This window comes from Coregonus clupeaformis, chromosome 6 (genome assembly GCF_020615455.1).
Source record: "Coregonus clupeaformis isolate EN_2021a chromosome 6, ASM2061545v1, whole genome shotgun sequence".
NCBI lineage: Eukaryota > Metazoa > Chordata > Actinopteri > Salmoniformes > Salmonidae > Coregonus > Coregonus clupeaformis.
The window spans coordinates 37,546,895-37,563,632 of NC_059197.1; the positions used below are offsets into that span (position 1 = coordinate 37,546,895).

At 43.2% G+C, this 16,738-nt stretch overlaps 1 protein-coding gene across 4 annotated transcripts in view; it reads right to left on the bottom strand.

Moving 5' to 3' along the window:
- The window catches only part of LOC123481318 (tripartite motif-containing protein 3-like), a 28,154-nt gene that overhangs the window by 10,961 nt on the left and 455 nt on the right, over window positions 1–16,738 (bottom strand). Inside the window, exons 2-4 of one of the 4 annotated variants that reach the window (XM_045220372.1) lie at window positions 7,237–7,662; window positions 3,679–3,857; window positions 323–563 (exon numbers count right to left, since the gene is read on the bottom strand). In XM_045220372.1, coding sequence (XP_045076307.1) covers window positions 323–563; window positions 3,679–3,824 — 387 coding nt within the window. In that variant the 5' untranslated portion in view covers window positions 3,825–3,857; window positions 7,237–7,662. Of the gene's footprint in view, window positions 1–322; window positions 1,026–3,678; window positions 3,858–7,213; window positions 7,663–16,738 lie in introns of all 4 variants that reach the window. The other 3 variants (XM_045220373.1, XM_045220371.1, XM_045220374.1) reach the window with 3 other exon arrangements.

The following is a 16,738-nucleotide window of genomic DNA, read 5'->3' on the forward strand; positions in this document are numbered from 1 at the left end:
GATTTAGCTAGTCCATGCCCATATCCACAAAGAGACTCAGAGTAGGAGGGATGATCTAGGATCAGTTTGGCCTTTTAGATCATAATGAATAAGATTATATGGATAGGCAGGACTTGATCCTAGATCAGCACTCTTACTCTGAGTCGCTTTGTGGATACGGGCCCGGATCTAAAATCAGTTGTGTGCACTAAATCAGTCAGTGACACCAATGTATCATCAATTAGACTGAAGCCTACCTTTCCCGCTTTGTTGGGGCAGGAGAGTTGCAGCAGAGGGGCAGTAGAGGGGTAGATGGGGCAGTAGAGGGGTAATAGAAGCCTACCTTGCCCTCGTGGTTGGGGCAGGAGAGCGGCTGGCAGGCGGCAGCAGCACTGACTGACTCCAGCACACTGCAGGCCTCTGGGGGGGAACACTCTGGGTCCCTCTGCAGCACTTCCATCAGGTTGGTTATGAAGAAGTTGTTCTGCAGTGCGGCCACGCCCTTCTCTGGCAGGATGGACGTCTGACGACACACTGGACACGATAACGTCAGAGACTGAGGGGGGATGTAGTTCTGTAGGCATCTGGAAAAGACAGGAGAGAAGAACAGGGATGGCTTGTTATAAACTATGTCAAGTTGATGGTTATGGTTCATTACATTTAGACAAATGTCAACCCTTTCAATAATTGGCACCAATACTAAGGGTCAAGTCAAGGCTCTTACAACATTGCAGCCTACTACAGCCAGTACATATATACGTATATTTCCTGAAGATTATGTGAACAGAACAGACAGGGCAGAGGACAGGGCAGACATCAGTGAGCTGTATCAGGCAATACGGAGAGCGGAGAGCTCGCTCAGGCAGATGAGAGCATTCCTGTCAAGTGAGGGTAGCAGGGGTGGAAAGAGCTGCTAGCTGGCAGCATCACTGTAGACTGTGCCACCTCCTCTGTGTTCTCCCTTCTCTCTCCTTCTCTCTTCCTCCATCTCTCTCTGTCTCTCCAGGTGAAGAGGTGTGTGTGCCCCGTCCTCCCCCTGTGAATGTCTGTTGAGATGGATGAGATGGATGAAGCAGCAGTACTGTGGCACCATCAGGAGAATGCACCCTGCTCTCCCTCCACCAGGCCTGGAGAGGCTGCCTGTCACCTTAAGTCACAGGGAAGCCAAGCTGCTAAGGAAATCCCTGGCATACAGTACCAGTATCCTCTCTGACTTTATGCCATAACACATATTTGACTCTCTCATGACTTTATGCTGTAAGAATTCTCTCTCTCTCAAACCATTACCTCATGCCCTGACCTAATTCAACAACTCATTATTGCAGGGCAGGAATTACATTTTTCTTCTTAGATTAAAATAAGTGAGAAATACTGTACATCTGGTAAAGTAGTTTTGCAAAGACCAAATATAGTTAATTTTCTCCTACACACAGTAGACTATGATGCACAAAAATATATCAGAACCCAGCAGGACCTTGGGGTTGTGCCAGTAGTTAGAGTTAGGGAGAGGTAGGGGAAGAGATAGGAAGGGTTCAAATTACTTCTCACTAGGGCTGACCCCATTTAGTCGACTGGACGATTGTTTGGACGATTGTTTGGTCGATAGGCTTTTTTTCGACCGATATTTCTTTAGTCGAGCAGTAGCAAATAAATAAATGAATAATTATTATTATTATTATTAATAATAAATAAATGTATATAAAAGTCAAACGTTTGGACACACCTACTCATTCAAGGGTTTTTCTTTATTTTTACTATTTTTTACGTTGTAGAATAATAGTGAAGACATCAAAACTATGAAATAACACATGGAATCATGTAGTAACCAAAAAAATGTTAAACAAATCAAAATATTTTATATTTGAGATTCTTCAAATAGCCACCTGTTGCCTTGATGACAGCTTTGCACAGACGTTTCTTGTAGTTGGCCACCAGGTTTGCACACATCTCAGGAGAGATTTTGTCCCACTCTCAGGAGAGATTTTGTCCCAGATCTTTGCAGATCTTCTCCAAGTCATTAAGGTTTCGAGGCTGACGTTTGGCAACTCGAACCTTCAGCTCCCTCCACAGATTTTCTATGGGATTAAGGTCTGGAGACTGGCTAGGCCACGCCACTCTACTTATTTTCCACCATAATTTGCAAATAAATTCATAAAAAATCCTACAATGTGATTTTCTGGATTTTTTTTCCTCATTTTGTCTGTCCTAGTTGACTTGTACCTATGATGAAAATTACAGGCCTCTCTCATCTTTTTAAGTGGGAGAACTTGCACAATTGGTGGCTGACTAAATACTTTTTTTCCCCACTGTATAACATTTTTGACATGCGTTTTTCTGGATTTTTTTGTTGTTATTCTGTCTCTCACTGTTCAAATAAACCGACCATTAAAATTATAGACTGATCATTTCTTTGTCAGTGGGCAAACGTACAAAATCAGCAGGGGATCAAATACTTTTTTCCCTCACTGTATTTGGGCTGCAATTTCTGAGGCTGGTAACTCTAATGAACGTATCCTCTGCAGCAGAGGTAACTCTGGGTCTTCCTTTCCTGTGGTTGTCTTCATGAGAGCCAGTTTCATCATAGCGCTTGACGGTTTTTGCGACTGCACTTGAAGAAACCTTCAAAGTTCTTGACATTTTCCGTATTGACTGACCTTCATGTCTTAAAGTAATGATGGACTGTTGTTTCTCTTTGCTTATTTGAGCTGTTCTTGCCATAATATGGACTTGGTATTTTACGAAATACGTCTATCTTCTGTATACCCCCCCACCTTGTCACAACACAACTGATTGGCTCAAATGCATTAAGAAGGAATGAAATTCCACTAATTAACGTTTAAGAAGGCACACCTGTTAATTGAAATGCATTCCAGGTGACTACCTCATGAAGCTGGTTGAGAGAATGCCAAGTGTGTGCAAAGCTGTCATCAAAGCAAAGGGTGGCTATTTGAAGAATCTCAAATATAAAATATATTTTGATTTGTTTAATACTTTTTCGGTTACTACATGATTCCATATGTGTTATTTCATAGTTTCGATGTCTTCACTATTATTCAACAATGTAGAAAATAGTAAAAATAAAGAAAAACCCTTGAATGAGTAGGTGTTCTAAAACTTTTGACCGATAGTGTATATGGAAAAATACATGTTTTAGAATTTCAGAACAGACGACTCTGATTTGTTTTAGTCGGGCACAGCCTTAGTTCTCACAGAAGGTGTGTAGGCAGAGCAGGATTTTAGTATTGTTGTAGTGGTTAGGGTGTAGGGCAGGGTTCCCCAACTGGTAGTGATTTTATTTGGCCCCCCAGGTTTTCTGAGAAAAAAATAAGAGTTTTATTTAATTTTATTGTTAGACATAAAATACAAATGTAAGCAAGTTTTGAAATGATTATGTTTTAGTCAAATATTATATCTGTATGGGCTTCTTTCGGTCAATTTGCAGTCTACAAATTATTTGTCATTATATTCCGGTCCCTTAACCATCCGCTCAAGAACAAATCGGCCCGCGGCTGAATTTAGTTGATGATCCCTGTAGCTCAGTTGGTAGAGCATGGGGCTTGCAACGCCAGGGTTGTGGGTTCGTTTCCCACGGGGGGCCAGTATGAAAATGTATGCACTCACTAACTGTAAGTCGCTCTGGATAAGAGCGTCTGCTAAATGACTAAAATGTAAAATGTAGGGTGTATGGTAGGGACTTACTTCTCACAGAAGGTGTGTAGGCAGGGCAGGACTTTAGGGTTGTGGTAGTGGTCCAGACAGATGCTGCAGACCAGGAACTGTTTGTCTATCTGCCGGACCACTGGGCTGGTGCTGCCGGTCTCACGCTTCGCCATGGCGACAGACATTCACAGAAAGAGGGAGCACAAACACCTCTTCACCTGGAGAGAGAGAGATGAGCGGGTGAGAGCACTGAGACACATAAACTGCGTTACGAATTCAGACTCTTTTCCCTGGAGTGTATCCTTGCTTAATTTTCTTCATAGATTGTCGAAGCATTGGATTGGTGAAAGCATTGGCTAGAGGGAGTTTACACCATTTTTCTTACACAAGTACATTCCCTTTAAATCCATGACAGAGTGAGTGAATTAATAGAGAATCAGAGTGCAACTATGGAGAAAGAGGAGGCCCCACCTGACCAGGAAGGGAGAACAGGATCACTATCAGTTCATGGCTTCACAGCAGGAAGAGGGCGTCATGTCATTGTATAGAATAATGAATTGATGTCCAGAAACAATGACATCATCATCAAGAGACAAAGTAAAGGGTGCTCTCCTAGTTTACCCAACCATATCCCTATAAGCACAGATTATCCATTATATTGACCAGCTACTCTAGTGGCCGCTCTAACAATGAAAATACATTTGCAATATTAAGCTGATCTACCCCCCCCAAAAAACAATATATAGAAAAATATATATATTTTTTTTTTTAAAGACCAAAAATGAGGCAAGATCAGGTGGGACTATTCTAGCCAATGAGAGGGCATATAGGCGTGTGAACAACGGACACAACGGTTTCCACTAGTTACCACAGCCACAAAGTCAGAATTGGCTCTATCGTAAAAATAAAACATTTGCTTTTTGGTTTTAATTTAAGGGTAGGGTTATGCATAATGTTAGCAGTGTGGTTGGGGTTAGGTTTAAAATCACATTTGAAGAAGATACATTTAGGGTGGGGTTTATTACTTTGTGGCTGTGGTAACTAGTGACGACCAGGCACAACTCCGATATAACACTTTATACTTGATACTGAGTTGCCAAAATGTCACGCGTCCTACTTATATCCGTACACTCGTAACAACCTAATCATTACGAAACGTCTATTCGATCAAATAAGCCACACATAGCAAATAAGCCATTCAATATTTTCGACACCATCTCATTGACCTCCATACAAAAACTCCTCGCTTGGTGAGCGGAAGACCTTTTAAAAAGCCACCTGCTGGAGAAGACAGATTTGGGGCCCAGTTATGCCTCTTCCGTCCAAAATGGTACCCTATTCCCTTCATAGTGCACTACTTTTGATCAGGTCCTATTGCACTATGTAGGGAATATGGTGCCATTTCGGATTCAACCCATTCACTTAATGTTTTGTATTTGTTTCTCTGATTTATATATTACATTTTTACGGTATAGTAAAATTAAAAATCTGTGGTTTTAGTGGGCCTACAGACAGTAATGACGTTGATAGGATATCTGCACATAAAGCCAGAGCTGGCATTACAATGATTTGTATCAGTGGGTCAACTACAGATTAACAGTGTAGAGATGACATGATGATGACATGCTGTACATCTGTCATATAGAACACAGATTAACCACTACATCCCCAACAACATACTGCCATGAAGTGGTAACTATTAGTGACAACTGTACAAAGATATACTGCTCTAACATGGTCAATGCACATTCACTAATCAAGCAGCTGTTTTCTCACAATCTGTAGATACACCATATTATATAACATGTTTTGGGGTGGGCTACTTGATATATGCTGTATGGTCTTTGTCTTCTGAGCGCTCCTGAGACCCAGGCCATAGAGATTTATTATTCTAATTATGAGAGCCACTGAGCCAAGCTAGAGGCCTATTCTGTATTCAGGCAGCCAGGCTGTATTCTCAGAGCAGGGCAGAGCAGGGCAGAGCAGGGCAGAGCAGGGCAGAGCAGAGCCTGAGCCACAGCCACAGCATGGCCTGGAGCAGATCATTGTGACACCAGCCACATGCCACTCTGAGGCCCTGATATAGACAGGCTTTATTATAGATGCTGCAGAGAGGAGAGAGGAAGGCCTGCTACTATCAGACCAGTGCTACAACACACTGCTACTACTACCCACAGCCCAACCCACATCCCTACCCACAGCTTCTTCAGACCCAGTGCTACAGTACTACTATAACACATATCAGCCCGGTGTTACAGCCCAGTGTTACCACTAGCCACACTCCCACCCCAAGCCCCACACATCCACTCACTAGCTGCAACCTTTCCATAACCTTGACACTTAATTTTAGCGTCATATGTAAAAGCTTGTCTTATTCTTCTAGATTTGTTATATTATTATTCTATATTAGGTTTGGTAATCAATATGTCTTTATGCAGTAGCACTCATAAGCTCTTTGTTAAAGTTCTGTCATCCACAGTTAGGCCCTACTCTCAGACAGCTTTGCACAAAAATATTTGTTCTATTCTACTGTAACATGAAATAGCAAATCTTTTTATGATTCACTACGCTCTTAGATGATATAACCTGTTATGCAGTGTTGATTGTCTGCTCTGCACACTATGAACACAAATACATTTTTGTCAGTAACACCTAGGATTATGTATAGATCATGTTTAAAACAAGCAGGTTGAAATGTCTTTTGAAATGATGTTACAACACTGATATTTGTGTTGCCTACACAAAGAGCCCATAGCAGGTATTCATAACCTGCGTCTCAAATGACACCTTATTCCATATACAGTGCACTACATTTGACCAGGCACCATAGAGTGCCCTTTGGGACTCAGCAGGACTGTGTGATACAACTTGGCAGGTTCCCAGAGCTAGAAAGCAGTATGCCACAAAAGAACACACTGGCCTTAAATCTGTGGGAATTTATCAGGATCAGGCCTGATAAGAGAACAATGTCCACACTGTCTAAAATAACGTATTCACGGAGGGCAGGAAATACTGTCACAACTCTATCCTCTTAACCTTTTACACTCTTAGAAAAAATTGTTATTCAAAGGGTTATCCTATTGGCATAGCCAAATAACCCTTTTAGGTTCTAGATAGAACCTATTTATCTAAGAATGTAACCACAAACAGCCAATTCTGGAGAAAATGTGATGCGTTAGAAAAGGACATATGGTAGCATGTGGTAATATCATGCTACACAGTTTCAGGCCATGCCTGTGAGTGACTTAGATAAAAACTAATCCAGGGAATGGAATACAGAATACAGAGACCGGGGGAAACTCCCTGATATGTGAGAAACATCAACCCATAGATATCCTGAATTCAGTAGAGTGGATGATGTCATAGACCTGCATTTTTAGTCATGTTGCTAGGAAGCCAATGTCCACTCTAATGAATTATAGGATCTCTATTCGCTATGCTTCAACCTTGTTTCTCCAGAAATGTCCAGTGACTCACCCTTCACGTCTTCACCACCACAGCCCTGATACAACTAACCCAGAGAATGAATGTGAATACAAGACTGTGTTAGTCCGCTGAGCTAATGAAGTCTTACCTTAGAGAGAAACGTCCACTCACCTTTCACATCTTCACCACCACCACAGCCTGTAGTGTAGGACTGTAGGCTATCTGTCCCTCAGTCTGGACTCATCTTTCATGTGCTGGGCTCGGCTGAGGCTCGGTCAGTAATCACTCCTCAGAGACGCTTCATTTCAACTGATCTCTCAATCTCCTCTGCTCTGTTCTGTGATGGAGCAGCACACCAGCAGACCGCTCTGCTCACAAACAGACCACAATGGACGCTGGGATTCCCTCCTTCTTTCCCTCCTCTTTCTGTTCTCCCTCTTGGCTGTTGTTTTCTCTCTCCTCTGGTGGTAATTTATTTACCCACCAGACTGTGAGATCAATCACTTGACACAGTAGACACCGTAGACATAGCATAGAGCTCTATTCCCTGTAGCTCTCCAGCCAGTTAGCTCCTCTCTCTGTTGTGTTGTTCTGGTGCTGAAAGAGGAAGGAGAAAAGAGAGGAAGCCTTAAAATGGCACTCCCCAAATTCCTCCCTGGTTCCTTCCCCTCTACTGCCTCCTGCCTTACTCCCAGCTGGCCCAGAGGAGAGCTGAATAACAGTAGCTCTGAGAGGACCACCTGTCTGTCTCTCTCTCTCTGCCTGCCGTTCTATCTGTCTGTCTCGCTCTGCTTCTATACAGAGAGAGAGATAAGAGTAGGGTGAGCTAACCTGCTGTAGCCGCCCTCAGACCAACATGCAGAGCAACCAGAGGCAGCTGTCTTTGCTGCTGAGAGCAGCTCTAACAATGACATTCCTTCTGCTTTCAGTGCTCTCATTCTATCTCTCTCTTTCCCTCTCTTTTCTAAACCACCCCAGCAGCCGAAGCAGTAGCAGTCGGATCTCAGCATCGAGCCTAGCGTAAGACATACTTATTTTGCCTCCCAAATGGCACCCTATTCCATACATAGTGCACTAATGTTGCACTACTTTGTCAAAAGTAGTGCACTATGTAGGGAATAGGGTGCCTTACATTTGGAGCTGTTCTCAGCCAGCAGCAGCAGCAGAAGCAGCAGACTAGGCTATAGGGCCCATTGTTCTTTCCTGCCCAGTGATTACAAGACTCAGTGACTAAGAATCTCAGCAGATCCCCTTCACTCTCCCCCCACACCCCCAGCGCCTCTCTCCCTTCCTCCCTCCTGCTCTCCCTGCCTCCCTCGCACCATAGCCCCCTCCCTCTCTCCCCCTGTAGCCCCTCCCTCTCCCTCTCTTCTCAGCGGCTGAATGGTAGCAGCTGAACAGTGCCATCAGAGGGGTGCAAGCCAAACCTTTCAGGCTCCTCCCCTCTCTCCCTCTCTGTGCTCTCTGTGTGTGTGCTGGCTAGTTGCTACACTAGGCCTGCAGCAGCCTTCCCTCCTCTATCTCTCTGTATGTTCACTAGTCGCAACGCTAGGCCTGCGGCAGTCTACCTCCCCTCCCCTGCCCTCCCTCCACATACACTCCCCCGGCAGCCCCATCCCAGTTCCTCCCACTCGCTTCGCCACAGAGAGAGGACATGTCTTTAAAAGCAGTGTTCCCCAGACAGCAGCTTTGTCCAATAATGCACTCTGACAAGTCCGTGGAGAAAGGTTGAATGGCAGATATAACGGTGGGTGTGAAAAGGAGATTCTTAAGCCAAGGTTTACACAGAATTGTAACCTCACACGGAAAGGTGAATTCGTTTCAGAGAGCCCAAAAGGGTTTTTTCAAACACTGTATGTAACCCTCACTCATATAATAAAATACCAAAATGTGATTGACAGTTGCTACATGGAGAGAAAAGCCATGGGCTTGTTTAATTTCTATCCCTGCATCCACCTCAGCCCTAACATAAGAACACCACCACTGCCCTGTAAGGGGAGGGGCCACAGGGTTAGGAAGATCTACCCTGATTTCTTGATGTATCTTTCTCCCTATCCGAGTGACTCACCACTGTGTGTGAGAGAGAGTCTCTTACTGTAAGAATGTCAGGATGAAGAAGTGGATATAGGCCTACTGATGTTTGCATGACTAATGCATAGCAAGTAATGTTATCTGTTGTAGACAGACATTGTCACAGAGCAGAAGACTCCACTTAGAATCACATAAATAGTTGAGCCTGAATATTAATAATAATACTCTCTCTCTCTGCTAAGCGTAGCATTGCATAAGTGAAACCCCACAGAGCAGAGAGGGCCTCTAGAGGAGTCAGTGAGTGGTTCTGATGATGACTCATCATAATACACAACTCCTGGGGTGGGGCTCAAATAACATCACATTCGCTATCTTGTGCACTACATTTGACCAGAGCCCCAGTGCACTACATAGGGAATAGGGTGTCTTATCAGACACAGCCTTGGTCCCAGTGTCTCGAACATTGACAGCCATACAGTAAAGCTACTGTATAGTTTCTATACTGTCTGTACATCATAGGTCTGGCAGAGCAGTCAGCTGGGAGGTGGGCAGCAGAAGACAGTCTGAGTGACCTAATGTGGGATGCGTTAGCCCTTGGTGATGTATTGTGCTGTACTGTAGGACTACAGTGCTGTCTACGTGTGTTTAAATATAGACACTGGTTTATGTTTCCAGCTACATCTGTTGCTGTGGGCATGTCATCATACAGTAATCATCTAAATAAGATTCCATTTTCACAACACTGTGAAAGAGGGAAAGGCTGTCTGTTTCTCCTATTTGTCACTGGTAGTGATATGTCTGTGTCATCAAAGGGAAGCGTGACAGCAGAGAGACTGGACTTGAGCAACAGTAAGTAGGCTACATTTGCTAAAGAGTAGGGCTCCAGATAGCTAACAATGTATGAGTTATGGTAGAAATGAGGACACCCCCATTTGTCAAACAAACAAGAATGCATAAATTGTCAAGACAAGGATATTTCACCTTAACCATAATCTTTTAAACTATATGTGTCTGTTTCCTGAAAAGCTATATACTGTATACTGTAAAAAGCCAAAACAACTGGCCATCCATTTTGACTCTCCGCTCCACACCTAGTGCCTTGGGGTCGTACCCTGACCCAGGTCAAGGTAGTGGAATGGGGAGACATAGGGAGCACATCAAGCATACAGAATATCCAACATATGGTCATCATTCACATTAGTAGACATAACTGATGTATTGTACAGGCTATAGGACACACATAGGGAACACATTATACGCAAGACTGTAGTCTACAGTACTTGGGTCATGCATGGCTGAACAGTAATTGAGTATTTGGATTCCTGCATTATTTAAATCGCCCCTAGTTTACGGAGCTGGAGGACTGTTCTGTAGTCCTATTTAGAGGGGGAGAGAGAGGCTGAAAATACGTGAAGTCAACGCAGCTGACCCCAAGTTTAAAGTACAGTTGAAGTCGGAAGTTTACATACACCTTAGCCAAATACATTTAAACTCAGTTTTTCACAATTCCTGACATTTAATCCTAGTAAAAATTCCCTGTCTTAGGTCAGTTAGGATCACCACTTTATTTTAAGAATGTGAAATGTCAGAATAATAGTAGAGAGAATGATTTATTTCAGCTTTTATTTATTTCATCACATTCCCAGTGGGTCAGAAGTTTACATACACTCAATTAATATTTGGTAGCATTGCCTTTAAATTGTTTAACTTGGGTCAAATGTTTTGGGTAGCCTTCCACAAGCTTCCCACAATAAGTTGGGTGAATTTTGGCCCATTCCTCCTGACAGAGCTGGTGTAACTGAGTCAGGTTTGTAGGCCTCCTTGCTCGCACACGCTTTTTCAGTTCTGCCCACAAATGTTCTATAGGATTGAGGTCAGGGCTTTGTGATGGCCACTCCAATACCTTGACTTTGTTGTCCTTAAGCCATTTTACCACAACTTTGGAAGTATGCTTGGGGTCATTGTCCATTTGGAAGACCCATTTGCGACCAAGCTTTAACTTCCTGACTGATGTCTTGAGATGTTGCTTCAATATATCCACATAATTTTCCTTCCTCATGATGCCATCTATTTTGTGAAGTGCACCAGTCCCTCCTGCAGCAAAGCACCCCCACAGCATGATGCTGACACCCCCGTGCTTCACGGTTGGGATGGTGTTCTTCGGCTTGCAAGCACCCCCTTTTTCCTCCAAACATAACGATGGTCATTATGGCCAAACAGTTATATTTTTGTTTCATCAGACCAGAGGACATTTCTCCAAAAAGTACGATCTTTGTCCCCATGTGCAGTTGCAAACCGGAGTCTGGCTTTTTTATGACGGTTTTGGAGCAGTGGCTTCTTCCTTGCTGAGCGGCCTTTCAGGTTATGTTGATATAGGACTCGTTTTACTGTGGATATAGATACTTTTGTACCTGTTTCCTCCAGCATCTTCACAAGGTCCTTTGCTGTTGTTCTGGGATTGATTTGCACTTTTCGCACCAAAGTACGTTCATCTCTAGGAGACAGAACGCGTCTCCTTCCTGAGCGGTATGATGGCTGCGTGGTCCCATGGTGTTTATACTTGCGTACTATTGTTTGTACAGATGAACGTGGTACCTTCATGCGTTTGAAATTGCTCCCAAGGATGAACCAGACTTGTGGAGGTCTACAATAATTTTTCTGAGGTCTTGGCTGATTTCTTTTGATTTTCCCATGATGTCAAGCAAAGAGGCACTGAGTTTGAAGGTAGGCCTTGAAATACATCCACAGGTACACCTCCAATTGACTCAAATGATGTCAATTAGCCTATCAGAAGCTTCTAAAGCCATGACATCATTTTCTGGAATTTTCAAAGCTGTTTAAAGGCACAGTCAATTTAGTGTATGTAAACTTCTGACCCACTGGAATTGTGATACAGTGAATTATAAGTGAAACAATCTGTCTGTAAACAATTGTTGGAAAAATGACTTGTGTCATGCACAAAGTAGATGTCCTAACCGACTTGCCAAAACTATAGTTTGTTAAAAATATATTTGTGGAGTGGTTGAAAAACGAGTTTTAATGTCTCCAACCTAAGTGTATGTAAACTTCCGACTTCAACTGTATATGGATGCTCAGAGAAGCAACAAACCTTGTTAATGAGTAATTGGAAGGTACAGCTGATAGTCAAGAGTAACTCAAACATGCTGTGGCCATCCATATTTCACCTTGAGAAAAGGCCTTGGCTCTCAGTCCACCCATCGATCATCATTCATACAGCAGACATACTGTAGCACACCGGCATAGCACCAAGGCTGAGTCTCCAATGGCACCATATTCCCTATATAATGCACTACTTTGACCAGAGAGCCCAAGAGCCCTGGTCAAAAGTAGTGCACTGTATAAGGAATAGGGTGCCATTGGGGATATGGTGCCATTTAGGACTCATACCAGTGTCTTTACTCTTTACATGTCAGGGTACTGCATGAGGACATCTGTCTGTCTCCATCCATTACCTCCTGACGGAATGTAACTGAAGGAGCCATGAGGCTGGATGGCATCCCAGCAGAACCTTTCATTGATGTGACATTTACTGTGGAACGGACACAGACCTGGAATAAGAGCTTTACCAAAACCATCTGGGATTTTTAATTTTGCACTTCAAAAATATGTGTATGACTACAGTATCTTACTGAACTACTTTTTAGGGATAAATAGAAGTGAGTCTGTTTTCTACTAAATGTATATCGCAACTCCAAAAGCCAGTGTCCTCTCTCCAGTTTTGGTTAAGAAACAACAATAAAAGAGGAATTGAGTCTTAAAGCTAAGAGAGACACGGGCACACCAGCCATTCCTGTTTAGTGAGACAGCTTGATATAATTAAGAGAGATTGGATGGTCTCTTTAAGTACTTGAATACACACACCCTTCATTCAGAACAAGTCAATAATTGATCAGAGAAGAGTAAAGTTCTATTATGCTCTGTCTTGTTTTATCTTTCTATTGTGTAAGATGAGTCCAATTCCAATATGTGGTTTCTGGAGGCACATGGATAAGAAAAAAGAGACTCTGAGTGCATCCCAAATGGCCCTGGTCAAAGGTAGTGCACTACATAGGGAATAGGGTGCCATTTAGGACACAGTAGAGAGCTTATCACTACAGGACTGTTGATGACTAATGTCACAGAGGAAAAGACAGAGGGCATGTACACATCAGGAGACGCCTGTCTCTATCACAGTACTCAGCACAATACATTTTTTTGACATTTTAGTCATTTAGCAGACGCTCTTATCCAGAGCGACTTACAGTTAGTGAGTGCATACATTTTCATACTGGCCCCCCGTGGGAAACGAACCCACAACCTTGGCGTTGCAAGCACCTTGCTCTACCAACTGAGCTACACGGGGCTCATTAGGATACACACACCCATGTATGCGGCATGTTTCAGAGGCTACCGCCTGCACACACACACACGCACAAACACACACACACTGCATGCATCCATGAACACACACACCATGCACTGCAGATCTCCAAAAGGTCGACACACACACACACTCAGCCGTGGGCCACTGCCCAGACTCCTGTCAAGCCAGGCTGCAATCTGCTGATAACTACTGTCACTCACATAGGCTCTGTCTGCATCCCAAATGCCACCCTATTCCCTATATAGTGCACTACTTTTGACCAGGGCCCATAGGAGGCCCACTTTGTCTCAAATGTATAGCTCTGGCCACAGGTAGTTCAATACATAGTGAATAGGGTGCCATTTGAAATAGCCCATACTGTAGTCATGACTTGAGTTTATTGATTCAGGTGGGATAAATGAGGCTAGACGCAATCAGCCTCAACACATTCAAATGGAAATGAGAGCTCATCTCTCCACTCCATACACAAAGAAACATACTGGTGGTATACAATACTGTATACAGCACAGGCACATACCAGTCATAGACAGATAGATTATTATTATTATTATTATTATTATAGATAGTGAACCTGGTGCTCAGTGTGTCTGTGTATCTGAATTCAGAAGGCTAATAGAATCCATGGCCATGTCCCAAATGGCATCCTATTCCATAGTGCACTACTATTGACCAGGGCTCAAAGGGCTCTGGTCAAATGTATTGCACTATATAGGGGATTTGGTGCCTTTTGGTATGCGGACATAGTCCATGATCTCAGAGCCAGGGGTCAGGAGGAGCACAAAGCACCTCACTATAACCAGCCAGCTATGATGCTATTGGAGATTAAAATCACTCTCTCGGAAACAGCATATTAAATGCTGCTTTTCACCTAGACTCACCCAATCAGACCAATGCTAGTTTCCCTAGGCAGACGGGTTGCCTCCCACATTAACAATGTTCCGACATACATAATACTGTTGCCCTAGGTCTGGGATTTCTAACACTAGACCAATGCTGAATGCATGGCCAGTATAGGCGCAGAATCGCTCCAAGGTGGTCAGCTGACGAGGTTAAATGCTGCTTTTCACTTAGACTCACCCAACCAGACCAATGCTGAACCACTGTAGATACTGACTGAGAACTGCCATTAATACTCTTATGCATTACCGGACTATTCTATTGTGGATGATCACGACCCTACATCTGAAATCTATTATTAGATCTCATTAATAGGAACGTTATGCCTGTCCCTTCCTGATTGGAGACTGGAGAAAGAGGACTTTGATGTGATGTGATGTGTGGAGAAAGATGACTGTGATGTGTTGTGTGGAGAAAGAGGACTGTGATGTTGATACTAATAGTGGTAAGGGTCAAATACAGTTAAGAAGAATGAATCTCATGCTGGCTGCCCTGAGTCTTAAACACAGTCACTCTATCTAATCTAATAACATTCCAACAAATCACATCAAGTCAAATGTTTTAGTGTATTTCAAACCAATCAATTTATTTCACAGTAAAATGAACATAGACTATCGATAACTTCCATATTCCAGGAGGAGACTGACTCACTCAGTGAAAGTGAAGTATAGGTCTCTTAACCCAGCTGTTCCTGTGGCTAAAAGACTGATAGGAGACAAGGTGAAGAATGCTATACTTCCCAGTTCCAACCATCTGTAGTGGTAAAATTACATCAGTGACAGCTGAGACATCTCTGATGACAACTGGTTGCTGGTGACCCCAAGGAAGCACATAGATTTTCACTGACTAATCAGCACTGTCTTTCATGAACTCAACTCTGCTGCAGGTGGTCAGTTGCACTGAATTTACAAACAGAGCTAGATGTTGAAATACTCTCTCTCTCTCTCTCTCTCTCTCTCTCTCTCTCTCTCTCTCTCTCTCTCTCTCTCTCTCTCTCTCTCTCTCTCTCTCTCTCTCTCTCTCTCTCTCTCTCTCTCTCTCTCTCTCTCTCTCTCTCTCTCTCTCTCTCTCTCTCTCTCTCTCTCTCTCTCTCTCTCTCTCTCTCTCTCTCTCTCTCAGCGTTCACAGTCACAATGCACCATTGTCTATTAATCTCCCCTAAAGCAGCATGGAATTACAGCAAAGACTCATATTATGACATTATTAATACAGCACAGCACAATACTGTATTAGTACACAGTATTACATTATAACACTATAGTAATAGTGTAATATTAATAGTGTAGTAGTAGTGACAGCATCCTGTAACCAGTCAGACCATACCTAGGTTCAGACCATCCTCTGGTAGACTGCCTGTGTCATCACTGCTGATGTCTGATCTCATGCATGCAGGGCTGCCTGCTCTGAGCAAGACCAGGGCTGTGGCCAGCTCCCCTACACACTGACCTGAGATCAGCTGTTAGCTTTGTTCAGCTCCCCTAATAGTGCACACTGCAATATACTAGCAGATCTGGGAACAGCTGTTAGCTGTAGTCAGCTCCCACCGTTAATAAGACCTGACTGCAACCCTCAGTCAGACATGCAACCCTTAGGCAGTAGGAACAGCATCAAACACAGTCTACCCAGTAGAGTCAAACATGCACAGCATTCAGAGTGGTCTTCTAGAACCCAACATAACCCAGCACTGCAACAGACTAAAGCACTCCTGGACATCTATAATGTTTGATGCAGGATATGGGGAGGTAGCTAGACAACCCACCCAGTGACATTACCTAACATAACACTGAAACATAACATAATATTATTACCTTACCTTACATAACACTAAAACATAACATAACTTCATTATCTAACATAACACTGAAACACAACATAACATCATTACATTACATAACACTGAAACATAACATAACATAACATAACATAATTTCCTAACATACACTCTTAGAAAAAAATGGTTCCAAAAGGGTTCTTCAGCTGTCCCCATAGGAGAACCCTTCTTGGTTTCAGGTAATGGGTTCTACCTGGAACCAAAAGGGTTCTACCTGGAACCAAAAAGGCTTCTTCAAAGGGTTCTCCTATGCGGACAGTTGAAGAAACATTTTAGTACCTTTCTTTTCTAAGAGCTTAACATTGAAACATAACATAATTTCCTAACATAACACATTGAAACATAACATAAACATAGATAGACATATATGATAAATTCTCCAAAATACAGTAACCTCCTCCAGGTATGAGCCCTGCCCATAGACTGCAGTATTGATGCCCACCTGCCACTGAGCAGAGCAAGCAGCCAGGAGCCAAAATGGAGAGGTGTGTGTGCGTGCATGTGCCATTTCGCACTCACATACAATGCCA